Consider the following 15,708-nt stretch of genomic DNA (forward strand, 5'->3'; position numbering starts at 1 on the left):
ACTTAAATCTTACAATAGTTGCATCAAAGCCAGAAGTCAACGTCACCATGTCTCCACAGGAATCCTCCGCCCCCCCCAAGGAGCCCGAGGCAGCCGAGCCCCCCCCTCCAGCTCCAACCAAACCGGCAAAGCAGAAAGCGCCCCGGCCCCCCGCCCCCCAGCCGCCGGCCCCCATCACGCTCAGCGCCCAGCCGGCGTCCATCTCCATCTCGTCGAAGCCCGCCCCCCCGCTCAGCGTGTCCTCCACCGTGGCCGGGTGGGAGCGGTCCCAGAGCACGCTGCCCTCCGTCAGCAACACCCTGGATGAGATGATCTCCTCCAACCTCATATCCAAGCCCGCCAACGCCCCCCCCCGGGTGGAGAGGGAGAGGCAGCGGGAGGTGGTAGCTCCGCCCAACCCGGACCTCAGCCCCACCTTCTGTCAGGTGAGATATTAAACTGACTTTGTTGAGGTTACAGAGGGAAATAAGAATAGTTAATAAACACAGCATCCGGGCTCAGAGCCAGTTTCATCCCCCAGGACATAAGACTTTCTTTTTAAATACTCTTTTTATTTATTTTATACCGTTTTATGAGTACAAACATTAGAAAAACAAAACCAAAAAGTCCCACCCCAAACTAACAATGAGCACTGCAATATACATTTTTTGTATGCTGCTGTCTTGGCCAGGCTTCCCTTGGAAAAGAGGTCATTGTATCTCAAAGGGACCAACCTGGTTAAATAAAGGTAAATAATAATAAAATATATATCCTTACACATATATATATATATATATATATATATATATATACATACACATATACATCCATGTATACACAAACATACATACATACACAATCAGCAGGAGGACAGGAGACAGGCAAGGGAATAGCGTGTATAAAATAAAAAGGCAGTCAGGCCTCCCCTTCCAGAAGAAGATTATGAGTTATGGTTTCTGTAAGAAGGAACGCACCGGTTCCCAGATCCTCCAAAACGTGACTGATTTGTGATTGAGGTCATGAGTCAACTTCTCAATAGGAAAAAAAGCAGAAATCTGTGATATCCACATGTCCACTGTAGGGACCTGGGGAGTTGACCACCTCAGCAAAATACATTTTTTTTTAGCCAGAAATAAAATAATTATCATCAGAGAATTGGTGTCCGCATCAAAGAGATTGTCTAGGGAATGACTGAGGAGACAGAAAGACTTTTAAACTCCTCTGAACTGCAATAACTCCTCCAAACCAGCACCTTGGCATATCTGCACTATCCACACAATTGAACTATTGTTGCTCTATTTTTCTTGAGCTTAAGCTGTATATATATCTTTTTTAGATATATACATTTTATTTTCTATTTTGAATTTTTGATATTCTATTTTCTTCTATTTTATACTATTTCTATTTTAATTTTATTTTTTACTTGAGCATTGCTAGAAGAGAGCCTGTGACTCAAGCATGTCATTGCCAGCGACTGCTTAATGTTATTGTTGTGCATTTGATAATTTGAATCAGAACAGAACCAGAAGCTGGAGTCACAGCTTCACACGAGCACAAACAAACCAAATGAGAAAACATCCCAGAATCCCAATGAGACGAGTTAAACTTGATAAAAAGCTTTTGTATATAACAAAAATAAATGAGGGATTCATTGGTCGATCCCAGAAATAGTGAAACACATCTGGGGATCGACTGGTTCTGAGGCTCTGTCTTCTCCAGCCTCTGTTTAACTCTAGTCTCTCTCTCTCTCTCCCTCTCTCCGTCTCTCTCTCTATGTCTCTCTCTCTCTCTCTCTCTGAACTGTTCCTTCTTCCTCCTCCCCAGTTCAACACAAGCAACAACATCCTGAAGACCGGATTCGACTTCCTAGACAACTGGTAAACCGCGGCCGAGCTCATCCGCCGCTCTGAATGAATCATCGTCACTCTGAAGAAAGGACCACGTTGCCATGACTACAGACATCCACATCTAGATTTAAAACCACACCAGTCTTTACAGTCCACCACATTATGTTCTAGTAATCATCTCCAGTGGCTTGTTAAGACATTATCTCACTGCCTGTGCGCCGGGGTTTACCCCCCCCCCCCCCCCCCACTAGAAGAGCTCCCTCTCTCCGCTCTGTTTGCATCTTCTGCACGAAACACCTTCTGTCCACGGAATGTAGAGTTAGCAGAGATAGAAGCTCACAGGAGCTGGACGCTGCTCGTCACTGTGCATTCACACTGCGATCCACTCGGGGAAAGTTTGATTTTTGATCAAATCATTTCCCCGGATGTTTAAAATCCAAACAAAACAAAACCAAATGCTAAAGTGCAGAAGTTTCTTTTCAAGTTGCTAGTCAACATTTATTTATTTAGCTTGTTTGAAACAACCATCGTTTACCAAAGTGCTGAACCGGCTTCAAACGAAAAAGGAAAGAATATAATAAATGGATGGTTTCAATCCGACTTTTAAAGTTTAGATACCAGAGTTTTCTATTGAATTGTCTAATTTCGTAACTGGGTTTTATACGAGACGTTTGAAGTGGCAAACGGCTTCTACGCAGCTGATTCAACTTTTCTCTGCTTTTCATATGGAGCAAGGTTTAATTAACTTGTCCGGCTTGCGAGCCACAATTATAAAGATCTAAAAAAAATAGCAGGAAACCTGAACCTAACATCACTAACCAGCATAACCAGTGACGGTTGCTACTGCTCCCTTCCCAGTGAATGGTGTGTCATCTTTGCCGTACTGTAATCTTTCAATTATAACTTTTAGAAAAGGGAAACTTAAAGCTCGCCATGTGGATGCACAGTGATGTCGTTACCATGCCGCCTTCTTATAGACGCTAATCCAGGAAGAGAGAACAGTTTTGTACCAAGGGCATGGAACCGTTGATGTGTCTGTGCAAACTCTTTAGACTGTTTTGTTGTGCAGATTCTTTACTCTCTGATGTGCTTTTATTTATATCTATATATATTCCTATAAACCTTTTTAGAGCTATAGAGTTTAGTCGTGCTCGGTGCTGCAGTCCCGGCCCAGTTCCTGGAATAGTGTTTACGCTTGGAAGAGGATGACGGGATGGAGGAGCTCGTTGAATCTTCACCGTCCCGTAACAGAAATACTGTGGAATGAATTTCCATTTTCACACATTAGATGGAAACCAGGCGGCTGCTCTCTTTGGAATTAAGCGAAAAATAGAACCAGGAGGGAAGAGCAGCCGTGGAAAAGCTCGGACTTTTGTCGTGGAAAACACATGGGATGGTGTGTCCTGGTTGCCATGGGAACCCATTCCAAATGCCCTGTGTGGAGTCATCTCCTTGACAACGCTTCCTCACCACCTCACCCCTCCCGGCTTTCACCCCCGACCTCAACCGAGTATGAAGATCACACGCACCCACACGTGTGTGTTTAGGCCGACCGGCAGGCTTGTAGTGATTTGTGACAGTTTTCACAACTAGAGTACTATTTTAATGAATTTTATATTTATCCGCTGATTGTATCTTTATGCTACACATGTATATTGCACTCATGCATTTTGAAGTCACAGATCCGAGAGAAGTTAATAAACGAAATTGTCAAACTTGCATCTTGTCTTTGTCCTTTTTTGTTAAAAGGTTTTCAAGTTGAATTTGTGAAGTTTTTTTCTCATGGAAGGTGAAATAAAGACGTGATTACTGGTCGATAACTAATTGTAAGAAGCTAAAACACAAAGATTTAGTTTCAGGTTGGATCAACTGTCTCTAGGATTGTTTTCTCCAGCTTGTTTTGGTTCTTGTTGACATTTCTCGGCTCCATGACATCAACTCCTCCATCTGTAATTTCTACCAGATCCAAAATGCCATTCAGGAGAGGAGGGAGGGAGAGAGGGAAGGAGGGAGAGAGGGAGGGAGAGAGGGAGGACGTCCGGTGCTTAGAGGAAACTTTGTGCTGTTCACTTAAATACCTCGTTGGCCAGTAGACATCAGAGCTCTGTCTCCCCCGGGGGCCGAGCAGCTGCCCTGCATTAAGTATTTTAGGAAGCATTTAAGGAATAAAGTGTTAATTATATATTGTGTTGTTGTGAGGCTGCTTGATATTTACGCTGTGTGTCGTTTGTTATCGTCTGTTTGTGTGTACATCTGGTAGAGATGATGTCATGATGGCATTAGCATTAAATCTAAAGCATGAAACTCCATAACTCACTCTGACTTGAGTGATGTCACATTCAACACAGCGCTCCCTAGAGGCACAAACATGTTAGTACAACTTACTGTATGTTGTAATAAAGACGTGTGAACTACACTTCAGTGTAATAAATATCGTATGAACAGCTCATCTTTACAATATATTATTCATGTGTTCAGGGTTGTGTGTGTTTGTGTTCATCCTCCCTCACACTGAACTGAGGCCCCTCTGTGCTCCTGCACCTCCTCCCTGCTCCTCCTCCTGCACCTCCTCCCTGCACCTCCAGACCCTGAATGGCTTCTCTGTGTTCCCTCTCTGAAACGTCTTCAATAAATATTTGGCTGAATGAAAATCACGGCACTGTATCAAACGGAAACACAACAGTGTCTGGTAGCGTTGGGTCCAAATTAGAAAATCAAGAAAGACAAAAAAAAGCAACAAACTCATATTATATTTTATAATTTTGTTTTTTTGCTTAATTTCTAAGTAATAAAATCAGTATAAGATTATTCTGGGGAAATTCACTTGTAACAACAGCAGGTGGACGGATCACAATATAAATTATTTCAAGACACTTCACATCAGGTCTAGACTAGAATTATACGAGTTACACATATTATATGTGGAAGTATAAAATGGAGAATTAAATAATCTAAAATTTAAATTAAAATACTAAGAAAATGTATATTTTGTAAACCTTTAATTACAGACTAGAGAATTTTACTTACAGAGAAACGTACAGGGTACAATTTATAATTTTGTTTTTTTTGCTTAATTTCTTATAAATAAGATCAACATAAGATTAGCTTTATATCTCCCTGCTGGGGAAATTCAATCATTACAACAGTAGATGGACAGATCGCAATATCAATTATTACAAGGTCGAGAGTAGAAATATACATAGAGCACATGTGGAAGTATAAAATAAAATGAATTAAATAATCTAAAATTTAAATTAAAATACTGAGAAAATGTACATTTTTTAAACCTTTATCTACAGACTACATACTTTTATTAACAGAAACGTACAGGGTAAAGTATTGAAACGTAACAAGTACTTTTGAATTCACTTGCTTTGACAGATTGTTTTCAATCTAATTTCAAAGCAAACTTTTGTTTTGAAGGGTCACAACTCTGCTCCAGACCCTTGTTAGGATCCCGGCTGCAGTCTGAAGCAGCTGTGACGGGTTTGGACCGGGTCCGGTTCTGGAGCAGCTGAGAATGTGCTCGCTGCTCGTCCTGCAGACTCCAGCACATCTGTCCCAGTGTGCTCACTCCCAGCATTCCCAGCAGCAGCTCCTCCCAGTCGCCACATGCCTGAGCCTCAGTCGCTTCCCCTGGAAATTCTGCAGAATTCTTGTGGCATTTTAACTGGCATACCTCCCACAGAGAAACACACACACACAGACACACACAGACACACACAGACACACACAGACAGACACAGACACACACAAGGCCTTTCTCTCTTCACGTCATCATTTCCCTGGAACAGTTTCACATTGCTCTATTTTGCTTTGCACCGAATTAATTAATTACACTAGAAAAGCTTGGCAAGCAGAACTGATATTTATCCAAATTAATAAAAGGACTGAGTGTGAGTGTGTGTGTGTGTGTGTGTGTGTGTGTGTGTGTGTGTGTGTGTGTGTGTGTGTGTGTGTGTGTGTGTGTGTGTGTGTGTGTGTGTGTGTGTGTGTGTGTGTGTGTGTGTGTGTGTGTGTGTGTGTGTTTATGACCTCTGTTTACTGTGACTACAGGGCTGCACTGTAGTGAGCTGAATATAAGCCAGAGTAATATAAATTAAACTAAATTAAATAAAATATAAAGGTTCATTATGCATCTCTGAAATATGTAGTTTAACAAAACTTCACTTGTGGCCACAGAGAAATGTGCTTTTTAACTATAAATAACTGCTGGTGTATTATTAAGAAACTGATAAAAGTGCAGTTCTGACTCTGACGTTTTATGGATGATCGACAGACTCCATTTATTTCACCGTTACCATGGTGACTATGTTTTAACAGCTGCTGAGCTTGCACATCAGCAGAAACTGTACATTTCTGTGACCCAGTGATAAACTCAATACAGTGAGCAGATGTTGAGTTTTGTTGATGCCATAATAACTTTAAATGTACACTCCAGAGATTCTGGGCCAATCAGCCTTGAGGTAAATGCTCTCGAAGAATGTTTAAAAAAAACCAAAAGGTCCAAACCACGTTCTATGAATCTATGAATTTCTAAAATTTGTAATTTGAAGGACGAGTTGTTCCTTTCTGAAGCAAATTAAACCCTTGGGCGACAAAGGCTGAAACATGAAGTTCTGTTTCTCTAAGGAGACGCACAGACAAATAAAAACCTAACGACCACAAATGTTCTGCTTTTTTACGTTGTTCCCTGAACAGCTGATGGTCTGGAGACACATGGTTCCCACAGGACACAGACCTGAGATGTCCCCCCCCCCCTGTCCTGTGCTTACACAGAGAGGAAACTGGAGGTGGGAGCAGAAACAAAGAGCTTTCCTGTTGTTTGGAGTCGAGAGCAGAGGAGTCTGTTTTTATATTGTTTCTGGTTTTTTACTGTGCACACCAGCTCCTCATTCCCATTTCCATTCAGATTCCTGCTGCTTCCTGCTCTGAGGACCACATCTCTGAGGGAGGCAGGCGGGAAAGAGGAGTGAAAGAAAGAGAGAGAGAGAGGGAGGGAGAGAGAGAGAGAGGAGGTGCAGAGGGAGTCTTCACTGCTGAGGGAAAGAGCAGAGTTGTTAAGAAGCAGAAAATGGGACCAGCCGCCACCCTGGCTCTCCTGAGTCTCTGCTCCCTGGGTGTGTGTGTCCCCACGGGGACGCTGGACGCTGCAGCCACTCAGGTCAGGACCGTCCGTCTCTTTCACTTCACATCTGTCTTTACTGTGGATGTTGTGTTCTCTGCATTCTCCAAACCAGGACTGAGCAGACCTGTTTGTTTGGATAAGACTGAACCCACTCATGGAGCTGGAGGAGGTCACTAACTTACACGTTTGTACGATTTGGCCTCAGGACTTGAGAAATAAAATAACTTATTTGTATACGGAATGTGGAGAAATGTTTGCTGAATGGGGAAACGTGAAAACAAATCTGTCTCAGGAAAATACATCAACTTTAAAGTAATAATAAATTAAATCAAGTTAATAAACATTTAAGCTGAAAGAATAAAGGAGTAGAAAAGAAAATCAGGAATCCATGAAGCCTGTGTTGTGTGTATAGTGATGATGTCATGGATGTGGACACACACCAGATATGTCAAGAATTATAATGACTCAGTGGTGAAGACGTGTGTTATTGATGAAGATACTTAATATTGATGATAGTAATGATTAGAAGGGATTTATATCTAACAGGTTTAACTGTTGATGGTAAAACACATTAAGTTTAAAGACTTTATTTATTGGGTAAATGGTGAAATGACTGGAACATGTGGGGGTGTGCTCCTGTTCCAAGTCTAGACGTCTGTGCTGTGGAAAAAGCCTGTTGTATTTCTTCTTAGAGAAACAGGGAGATGACAGATGTTTGACTCAAATATAAAACAAATCTGGGAAAAACTGAGATTAGATTAATCATTTTACAACCTTTTCATTCCAAAGATCCTGGAGCAGAGACCCAGATGTCTGCAGATGTTTTAGAATATATCCTCAAGAGAAGCTTCACTTAAAATGTGTTAAAATCCCGACATTCACCTCAGATCATGATATAAATATTTAAGAAAGTATTTTTGGAGTGTCTAAAACTTACTTTTGATTAGTTCTGATGAAGCTGGGTTTGATTTTCACAAAGTAATACGTGTGTGTGTGTGTGTGTGTGTGTGTGTGTGTGTGTGTGTGTGTGTGTGTGTGTGTGTGTGTGTGTGTGTGTGTGTGTGTGTGTGAAGGCGTCTCTGCTACACCTGAAGATGGCGAGAGGAGATAACCCCGACATTATTCCAGAGCCTGAACCAGAACCAACGAGTCAAATGTCAGACTTTGAAAACTCATACAACTACATCCGTACGTCCTTTCACACATCTTCAGATCACGTTGGTATCGAGCATGACAAGCGGAGATTTCTATCAGACTCCACAGAAGCTTTATAATAAATAAACCTCGTCTCCAGTTCCTAATGAAACCCGTCTCATCCCTCAGTGTCCCGACTGGCCGGTATGGACCAGGCCATCCACAAGCTGAACGTGGGCCACTACACGCTGGACGTGAAAGTCTCGCAGCTGATGGACCGTCTGTCCAGGATGGACGGTGAGACGCTCATAGCGAATCACCAAATAGACCATTATTTATATTTAGGATTCATAATCATGTTATAAAGTCTCCTTGTTTCTGTTGTTCCTCATCGTTGCCATGGCAGCTAAAGTGGGGGAGCTGGAGGACGACATCCGGGAGGTTCGTCAGCACAGCAAGGACAACCGCAAGGAGGTCGGACGACTGGAAGGTAGTTGATCTCCTTCTTTCTCCTCATGCAAATACAAATATACAAATTACAAATGATTGAAAACCCATTTCTGGCAATATTTGTTATTTAAGGTAGATTTTGGTTGTATTTTATACACAGAACGATAATAGAAATGTTCAAAACTGCACAGAAGGAAACCTGAGATCGTCGATATGTGAAGTTTATCACAAAAAAGTTAAAATCAAACAAGATACCTTGAAATATAAAAGCTGAGCAAATGTAAATGTTCCTCTCGGGACATTATTCAACATAAATAACTCGTTTAGCCGTTGTCTCTCACTCGCTCACTCGTCCATGAGAAACACAACGTGGAGGAAAACAGTCACAAACATGGAAGAGTTGAGGTAGTTCAGTATTAAACACGATGGTGACGTGAGAACAAGTGAAGTTCAGGAGGAAATCTGGGTCTCATCAGTCTGACGGTGATGTTATGATGTGACTCATGTCTGACATGAGGAAACACGACATGTCTCAGACGTTCCGATCTGCAGATCCTCCAGATTCTCACGGCTGCCGGAGCTCGGAGGAAAGTTTCTAGATAAAGTTTCCAGACAATTCAGAACAGAAACTTAAAATCTGCTCGGTTGTCCGGAGCTGAAACTCAAAACTTAGAGCTGCACTGATAAATATTTGTATACAAACTGTGGGATATATAACTGACTGTCATTGAATGAATTCTTCTAAACATCACTAACGCAGTTCACCTCGGCCTGCAGAGGGTTGTAGTGTCTTTCAGCACGATGTTTTGGTTTCATGGCTATTCTCTAAACTCCGTAGCAGCGAGCTAACCAAGTCGTTCGTAGATACAGACAGAACTAGAGAGGGAGAGAAGATCTGACCTCATTCATCAGTCAAATATTCTTGTGTCGTCTTATAAACATGTAATAAAGCGTCCGACTTGTGTTCCTGTGCCTCTCAGCTTGTCAGAAGGGACGCCGGATGGGATACAAATGTTACCTGGTGTACAACAGCTACGTGGATTACGCAGGCGCGTCCAGAAAGTGTCTGGAGCGCGGCGGGCGCATGGCGATGCCGCGCGACCGCAAGGAGCAGGAGGCGCTGGCCGACTACGTGAAGTCTTTCTTCCACCCGGGCAACTGGCCCGTGTGGCTCGGCATCAACGACCTGCGATCCGACGGCCTGTACCTGTTCGACGACGGCACGCGGGTCTCGTACTTCCAGTGGCGCAGGCACTTCCTGTCCAGCCAGCCGGACGGCGGCCGGCGGGAGAACTGCGTGGCCATGTCGTCGGACGACGGCGACTGGTGGGACCACTACTGTGACCGGACCATGAACTACGTGTGTGAGTTCGACGACAGGGTGGCTCTGTAGAGTGAACCCTGTGCTCGTGCTGCTGCTTGACGTCAGAATGAGACTTTGGGAGATAGTGTTACTAATGTAAATGTTGTGTTGTTGGTGCAGCTGCGGTGACGTGAATGTGCGTCAGTCAGTCGGGAACCTGCAGCCACTTCAAGCACAGGATTCTAAATATTTGTTCGCAAAATTACCGAGAAGAGAAAACATGAAAAGCACAAAGTGACCCCTGGGAGGTTCAGACCCGTGTGGATCTAATTTAACGGGAGTGAGGCCGAGCTGCTGAGTGACTGTGGATCTGTGACGGTGTTTGAATAAACGCTGACACAGGAAGTGACTGTGCTGGAAAACTGATGAAAATAGATGTTTCTAGAGCTTCACACCCCCCCCCCCCCCCCGAAGAAATGACTCGTTACTGTGCTTCCTACAATTCATAAAATCAGAGGGCTGCAATGTAGATAATCGTCGGAATGTAAATGTTTAATACATTTTTCTACAGGTTGATGTGTTTTACAGATTCATTTTCTGATTAGTTAAAAGGAAAAAACATAGATTTGCTTCTTCAGAATTGTTTATAACTATCAAAATAAAATCTAGATATAAAATCAGGGACAATGTTCAATTGCAATCGAGTCGTTCTACTGAATCTAAACCCGTTCACAGCTCCGACACCTCAGAGGAGATCAGACGTCTCGGTCTCACGGCTGTTTTCATCGGCCACGCCTCTTCATGGCGTCATGAGAGCGAGACGTGACGTCATTCACGTGAGACGAAGAGCTGCTCTCGCTCTGTGGTGTCAGTGACGTGTCCCCCCCCCCTTCCCGGCTCTGTGATGTCACACGTTCTCACGCGTGTCTCACAGCTTTAAGGCCACGGTCTGATGTTCCAACGCAGAGACGGACGAGCACTCGCCACCGTCCGCCGCCGCCGCCTGCAGGACGTCCGCCACCGCCGGCCGGTCCATGGGGTTCTTGGACGGGTGAGACAGAATCACGTGTCCTGCTTCATCCAGGAGAAAGTCTCCTCCCATCTGAAAGGGTTAATATTAAATATTTGGAGTCAAGATGATGTCAGAATCACAATCTTTATGGTCTATTCACCACAAAAAGTGTCCTCGTACATTATTCTAGGTGCTCTGGTTAAAAAGTTAATCGGTGTATCAAAAATTACGTTTTCACTCTACCAGATGGTGGCCATCTTGGATTTCGGGGTCAAGATGATGTCGAAATGTAAAAAATGATGTCAGAATCACAATCCTTATGGTCAATATGCCACAAAAAGTGTATTCATACATTATTCTAGGTGCTCTGGTAAAAAAGTAACCTTTACAAGATAGTGCCGGCTGCCATTTTGGATTCGGCCCTCTAGCGAAAAATGCCGACATTTTTGCGAGGGACATGGGGGCGAAATTTTTTATAAATGTTGTATAGATGTCAAATCAGTCGTCAAAACATATTTGCCAGAGAATGGTCACGGAATTGAGGTTTCGGACCCTACTATTAAAGGACATTAATCAATGTTCTTATTCTTATTGATATTTGATACTTTGGTCGTCAGACAGTCTCTGACCTGGTAGAGGTCCTCCAGCAGGCGGGGGGGGATGTCCGGGGCGTCCATGTCCACGGCTCTGTACTCTGACACCGCCAGCAGGTAGCCGAACTTCATCACCTTGGCGTAGGACGAGCCGAGGCCGAAGCTCCGGTAGATCTGAAACCAATGAGGAAACTCGTCTCTGTCTCCACCTGTTGGTTCGTTGCCGTGGTTTCCATCTGCTCAGAGATCTAGAGACGGACTTGTTCCGAATAACAGCTTTGGAGCATGCAAAGACTTTTATGACACATCGTCAAACAGCTGCTCGCTCGTCTGGTCACGGACTGTTTATAAAGATGGACGACGAGTCTCCACTTTCCAGAGAGTGAGTCTGCACAGGAGCGATGGGAGGAGCCACGGCATCAAGGTCATGACCCATTGGATCAAATTCAAAAAAAGTGCATTTTGGCTTTTTAGTTTGGTCCATGTCCCATCCAGTAATATGGAGGAGGCAGGGACTTTACTGCAGTCATGTCGTCCATCTTTATAAACAGTCTACGGTCCAACCTTTAGTTTCCATATATCGCAGCGCCCCATCAGCATTGAATATAGATATAAATCGAATAGTTTCTTTAAAATGACACGTTTCATAGAGTGGAGGAGGAAGAAGAAACACCCGCTGACCTCTCTCTCTGGATCCAGCATCATGTCAAAGTGACATCCGGTCTGTTGGAGCCACAGCTGAGCTCCCTCCGAGCCGCCGAAGGAAACCACGAGAACCCGTAGTGAGCGAGCCTCCAGGTCCGCCTGCAGGGGAACCAGAGCAAAACCAGAGGATACAATGGTGATAACGTGTTGGGTTAGGGTTAGAACCAGACTGGACTGGTGGTCTGAGAGTGAACCGACCTGTCGGGCCTCCAGCTCAGCCACGTGGTCTCGTCACGGCAGTCACCCGACATGTCGGATCAGAACCAGCAGCAGCTTCTGACCCAGGAAGTCGCCCAGAGTGACGCTCCTTCAACCAAACACAAGCCGGACAAACGGAAAGATGGTTTCAATCAACTGTTTGACTTGATGAGCAACCAAACTGTGATTTATTAATGGAACCCAATGAAAGGCTGAAGGTCTGATCTGGTTTGTTCCTCCACCAGACGCTCAGGTTCAGTCTGTTCAAAGTGGAACCAGCAGCGTGAACTCACTTTCCGCTCCGGGCGTCAGTGAGCGTGACGTCGGGACTCAGCCTGTCGGGGGTCTTCACTCCTGAGAGCTGCCGGTCGGTGGTGTGCAGATCTCTGTCCACGCCCTGCAGGAAGGAGTCCCACTCTCTCTGCACACCATCAACACAAACAAGAGATAATAAGTCTTCATTCACATCAGTCTGTGTAGTAAACAGTGAAGTTAATAAACGACCATCAGACATTCAGACCTCCAGCTGCAGCAGCTCCTCCACCTTCTCCCTCACTTCTGCATGGCTGCAAAAACACAGACAGTGTGATGAAGAGGCGTCAACACACGGTGGAGTCATTTCCACTGATAACCAGCAAGAAGGTAAACAAGCACAGTATCTGCACCTTGGCAAGAAGCTCACAATAACATATACATTCTGATTATCTATGATAAAAATGCATGATAATATACTTACTGATAAAACTTCTGCCAAACGGCCTCGGCTTCACTCCTCGTCTTCACTCCGAGGCTGATCAACAAAAACAACAAAACTTCAACTCAAAAAACCATTTGGAAATATGTGACACTTAAAGGTTCAGTGTGTAGAGTGTAGGGACATCTAGTGGTGAAGTTGCATGTTGCAGTTGTGATGGAAATCTGGAGATACAAGAGGCTGGAAACAACAAAGTTATCTCCGTGTATTTAATAAGGGGCTTTCTGCAGAAAAAGGATCAACACAGAGAAACCACAAGGATCTCAGAGTGAAGATGAGGAACAGTCACATGCACAGATCTTATATAGGAGATCTGAACTGAACCAGTCTGAACTGAGCCAGTTCAGACTGGTTCAGTATGGTAGATCCAGACAGGAACCGAAGGACAAGAACAAATGATTTACATACATTTCTATTGGGTTCCTTGGACAGTCAATAAGTCATGGAAAGGACATTTCAGGTCCTGGAGTCTTAGACAGGTCTGCAAAAAGTTACTCTTCAACTATCAAAGAGGTTTCAACCACACTTTGCTATTTTACACTACACCAAGTCATTTACGTTTGTCCTCACCTTCTGTAGAAGTCCAATCCAGCGGTGATCAGGCCGAACAACGTGCTGATCTTTCTGGGGACAAACGTCTCCAGTGAGGCTGTGTGAGGACAAAGGGATAAACATTGAGGACAAAGCTGATTAGTGAGACGTCTCCGAGGTGGGAAAGACGTGTGTGACTGGGATTAAACTTCAACATTTCATCACGTTGATCCGATGCTACGAGGAACAAAAGGCTTCTCCTGTGACCCGGTTGGGAAACGCTCAGAAGAAGAATGTGTGGACTTCAAAGCGTCGCCTGGAGAAACGGACGAGTTGAGCAACTGCCACTAAGTTTAACTTTTGGCCTAAATTACCACAAACTGAGTGTTGGGCTCCAGGCTCATTTTGTAATTCCGAACATTCAGTTCTTCTACAGTTGTTGGGTACAAGATGAAATCAAAATTCTGAATCAAAACTTCAATTCTGCATCAATTTAATATTTCAGAAGTTCAACCTGATGAAATATTGTCGGGTTCCATCCCCAAAAATATCACTGAAATCCATAAAGTAAAAGTAATATAGAGAATTAAACACAAAATCACTCTGAACACGTAACGTGGTTTGCAACAGTTTGTTTTCCTTTCTGTTTCATTTCTTTGAACACATACAAAATAAAACAATATTTCACATTAATACTTAAGTTATGTAACAAGGGCTGTAACTACAAGTACATTATTTTACTTTGATAGAGTAAAAACACACGCAGAGAAGCAGCCAGGCATATTTTTTATAGATTTGACAGGAACTCCCTGAAAATGAAAATCTAGTCCCAGGCTCCATTCAGTTTTCACACATTTTAAAGTTGTTTATGGTTATTGGGAAAAAGAACATCGATCGTACAACAGGGTTAACAGTAGATTCGTCATCAATTTAAACTCCTCTTTAATTCGGGGGGTGCAGCTTTTCTCTTTGGTTCCTACCTGCTGCGTCATGCTGAGCTTCCTGCAGAAGAACTTGACCTAAATTCACCAAGAGTTCGAGGGCACTTGCGACCGTGTCCACATCCGCAGCCATGTTTTCATAACCTGGAAATAAAGCATGAAACTGCTGCTGCTCTTATTTATAACAAACTATAGCTGCTACCAGGCTGACGGTCACGAGTCTGAGGCGCGTTCACAGTACCAGAGGACACGTGTGTGTGAGGCGCATGCGCGTCAGCAGATTTTTGTTCAATGAATTAAACAGACAAAACACACAGTTAAAATGTGACATATTAAGTCTGGATGAAACCTGTTTGATAGTTGAAGAGTCACTCTTTGCATACCTGTCTAAGACTCCATGACCTGAAATGTGTATGACCTGAAACCTGTTTTTACCTTTCCATTCTTATTTTGTATCTTCTAGTTGAGTTTCAATTGTTACTAACTATATTTTAAGGGTGATATTACAATTTAATAAGAGTAAATATTAATTTGTGTGGAAGCACACAACACTAATATTGAATGAATTGCTTGTATTTTCATCCATTTTAAACAGAGGAAAAGAAGAATAACAGTTGCAGCCGATCGTTATTTCTTTACTAATTAATTATGAAAGTTAAAAGTGATACATTTTTCTATGAATTACCAAATTATTGATTTTCAATTGAGGATTTTGTTGCTTATTTCTGTGTCTCTAAACTCTCTGACTGTCCCTCTTGTTTCAGGTCAGCAACTCTTCTTTACTTATTGTCTGTCCAAATAAACCAATGGAAATGTACGTAAATGATTTGTTCCTGTGCTTTGGTTCCTGTCTAAAACTACCATACAGAACCAGTCTGAACTGAACCAGTCTGAACTGGCTCTGTCAGACTGGTTCAGTTCAGACTGGTTCAGTTCAGATCTCCTATATAAGATCTGTGCATGTGACCGTTCTTCATCTTCACTCTGAGATCCTTGTGGTTTCCCTGTGTTGATCCTTTCTGCAGAAAGCCCCTTATTAAATACACGTAGATAACTTTGTTGTTTCCAGCCTCTTGTATCTTCTCCAGATTTCCATCACAATACATAGTTATAAACACATCTGTTCATATATA

General features: G+C 43.2%; 3 protein-coding genes across 3 annotated transcripts in view; 2 read left to right on the plus strand and 1 right to left on the minus strand.

Annotated features, from left to right (window-relative positions):
• Positions 1-3,545, plus strand: part of c18h1orf198 (chromosome 18 C1orf198 homolog) — a 6,002-nt gene extending 2,457 nt beyond the window's left edge. The window contains exons 5-6 of the mRNA XM_061091194.1: positions 60-425; positions 1,804-3,545. Coding sequence (XP_060947177.1) covers positions 60-425; positions 1,804-1,860 — 423 coding nt within the window. The 3' untranslated portion in view covers positions 1,861-3,545. The remainder of the gene's footprint in view (positions 1-59; positions 426-1,803) is intronic.
• Positions 3,546-6,842: 3,297 nt separating this feature from the next.
• On the plus strand, positions 6,843-10,251 carry clec11a (C-type lectin domain containing 11A). Its single transcript, XM_061091324.1, has 5 exons — positions 6,843-6,990; positions 8,028-8,142; positions 8,278-8,385; positions 8,495-8,578; positions 9,519-10,251. The coding sequence occupies exons 1-5, from the start codon at positions 6,901-6,903 to the stop codon at positions 9,929-9,931; spliced, it is 810 nt and encodes a 269-aa protein (XP_060947307.1). The 5' UTR covers positions 6,843-6,900; the 3' UTR covers positions 9,932-10,251.
• A 121-nt stretch (positions 10,252-10,372) lies between these two features.
• Positions 10,373-14,813, minus strand: selenol (selenoprotein L). Its single transcript, XM_061091325.1, has 9 exons — positions 14,615-14,813; positions 13,674-13,752; positions 13,086-13,139; positions 12,870-12,915; positions 12,643-12,770; positions 12,350-12,458; positions 12,128-12,250; positions 11,483-11,620; positions 10,373-10,943 (listed from the first exon to the last, which is right to left on the minus strand). Exons 1-9 carry the CDS (start codon positions 14,706-14,708, stop codon positions 10,770-10,772), a joined length of 945 nt encoding a protein of 314 aa, XP_060947308.1. The 5' UTR covers positions 14,709-14,813; the 3' UTR covers positions 10,373-10,769.
• Between the last annotated feature and the right edge of the window lie 895 nt (positions 14,814-15,708).

Source organism: Limanda limanda, chromosome 18 (genome assembly GCF_963576545.1).
Source record: "Limanda limanda chromosome 18, fLimLim1.1, whole genome shotgun sequence".
Taxonomy (NCBI): domain Eukaryota; kingdom Metazoa; phylum Chordata; class Actinopteri; order Pleuronectiformes; family Pleuronectidae; genus Limanda; species Limanda limanda.

Bases quoted from the DNA above. Each gene is read 5' to 3' on its own strand.
- clec11a (XM_061091324.1), top strand. From the start codon at position 6,901: ATGGGACCAGCCGCCACCCTGGCTCTCCTGAGTCTCTGCTCCCTGGGT. The intron at 6,991-8,027 runs GTCAGGACCGTC...GTGTGTGTGAAG, and splicing joins TGGACGCTGCAGCCACTCAG to GCGTCTCTGCTACACCTGAA. The intron at 8,386-8,494 runs GTGAGACGCTCA...TTGCCATGGCAG, and splicing joins CCGTCTGTCCAGGATGGACG to CTAAAGTGGGGGAGCTGGAG.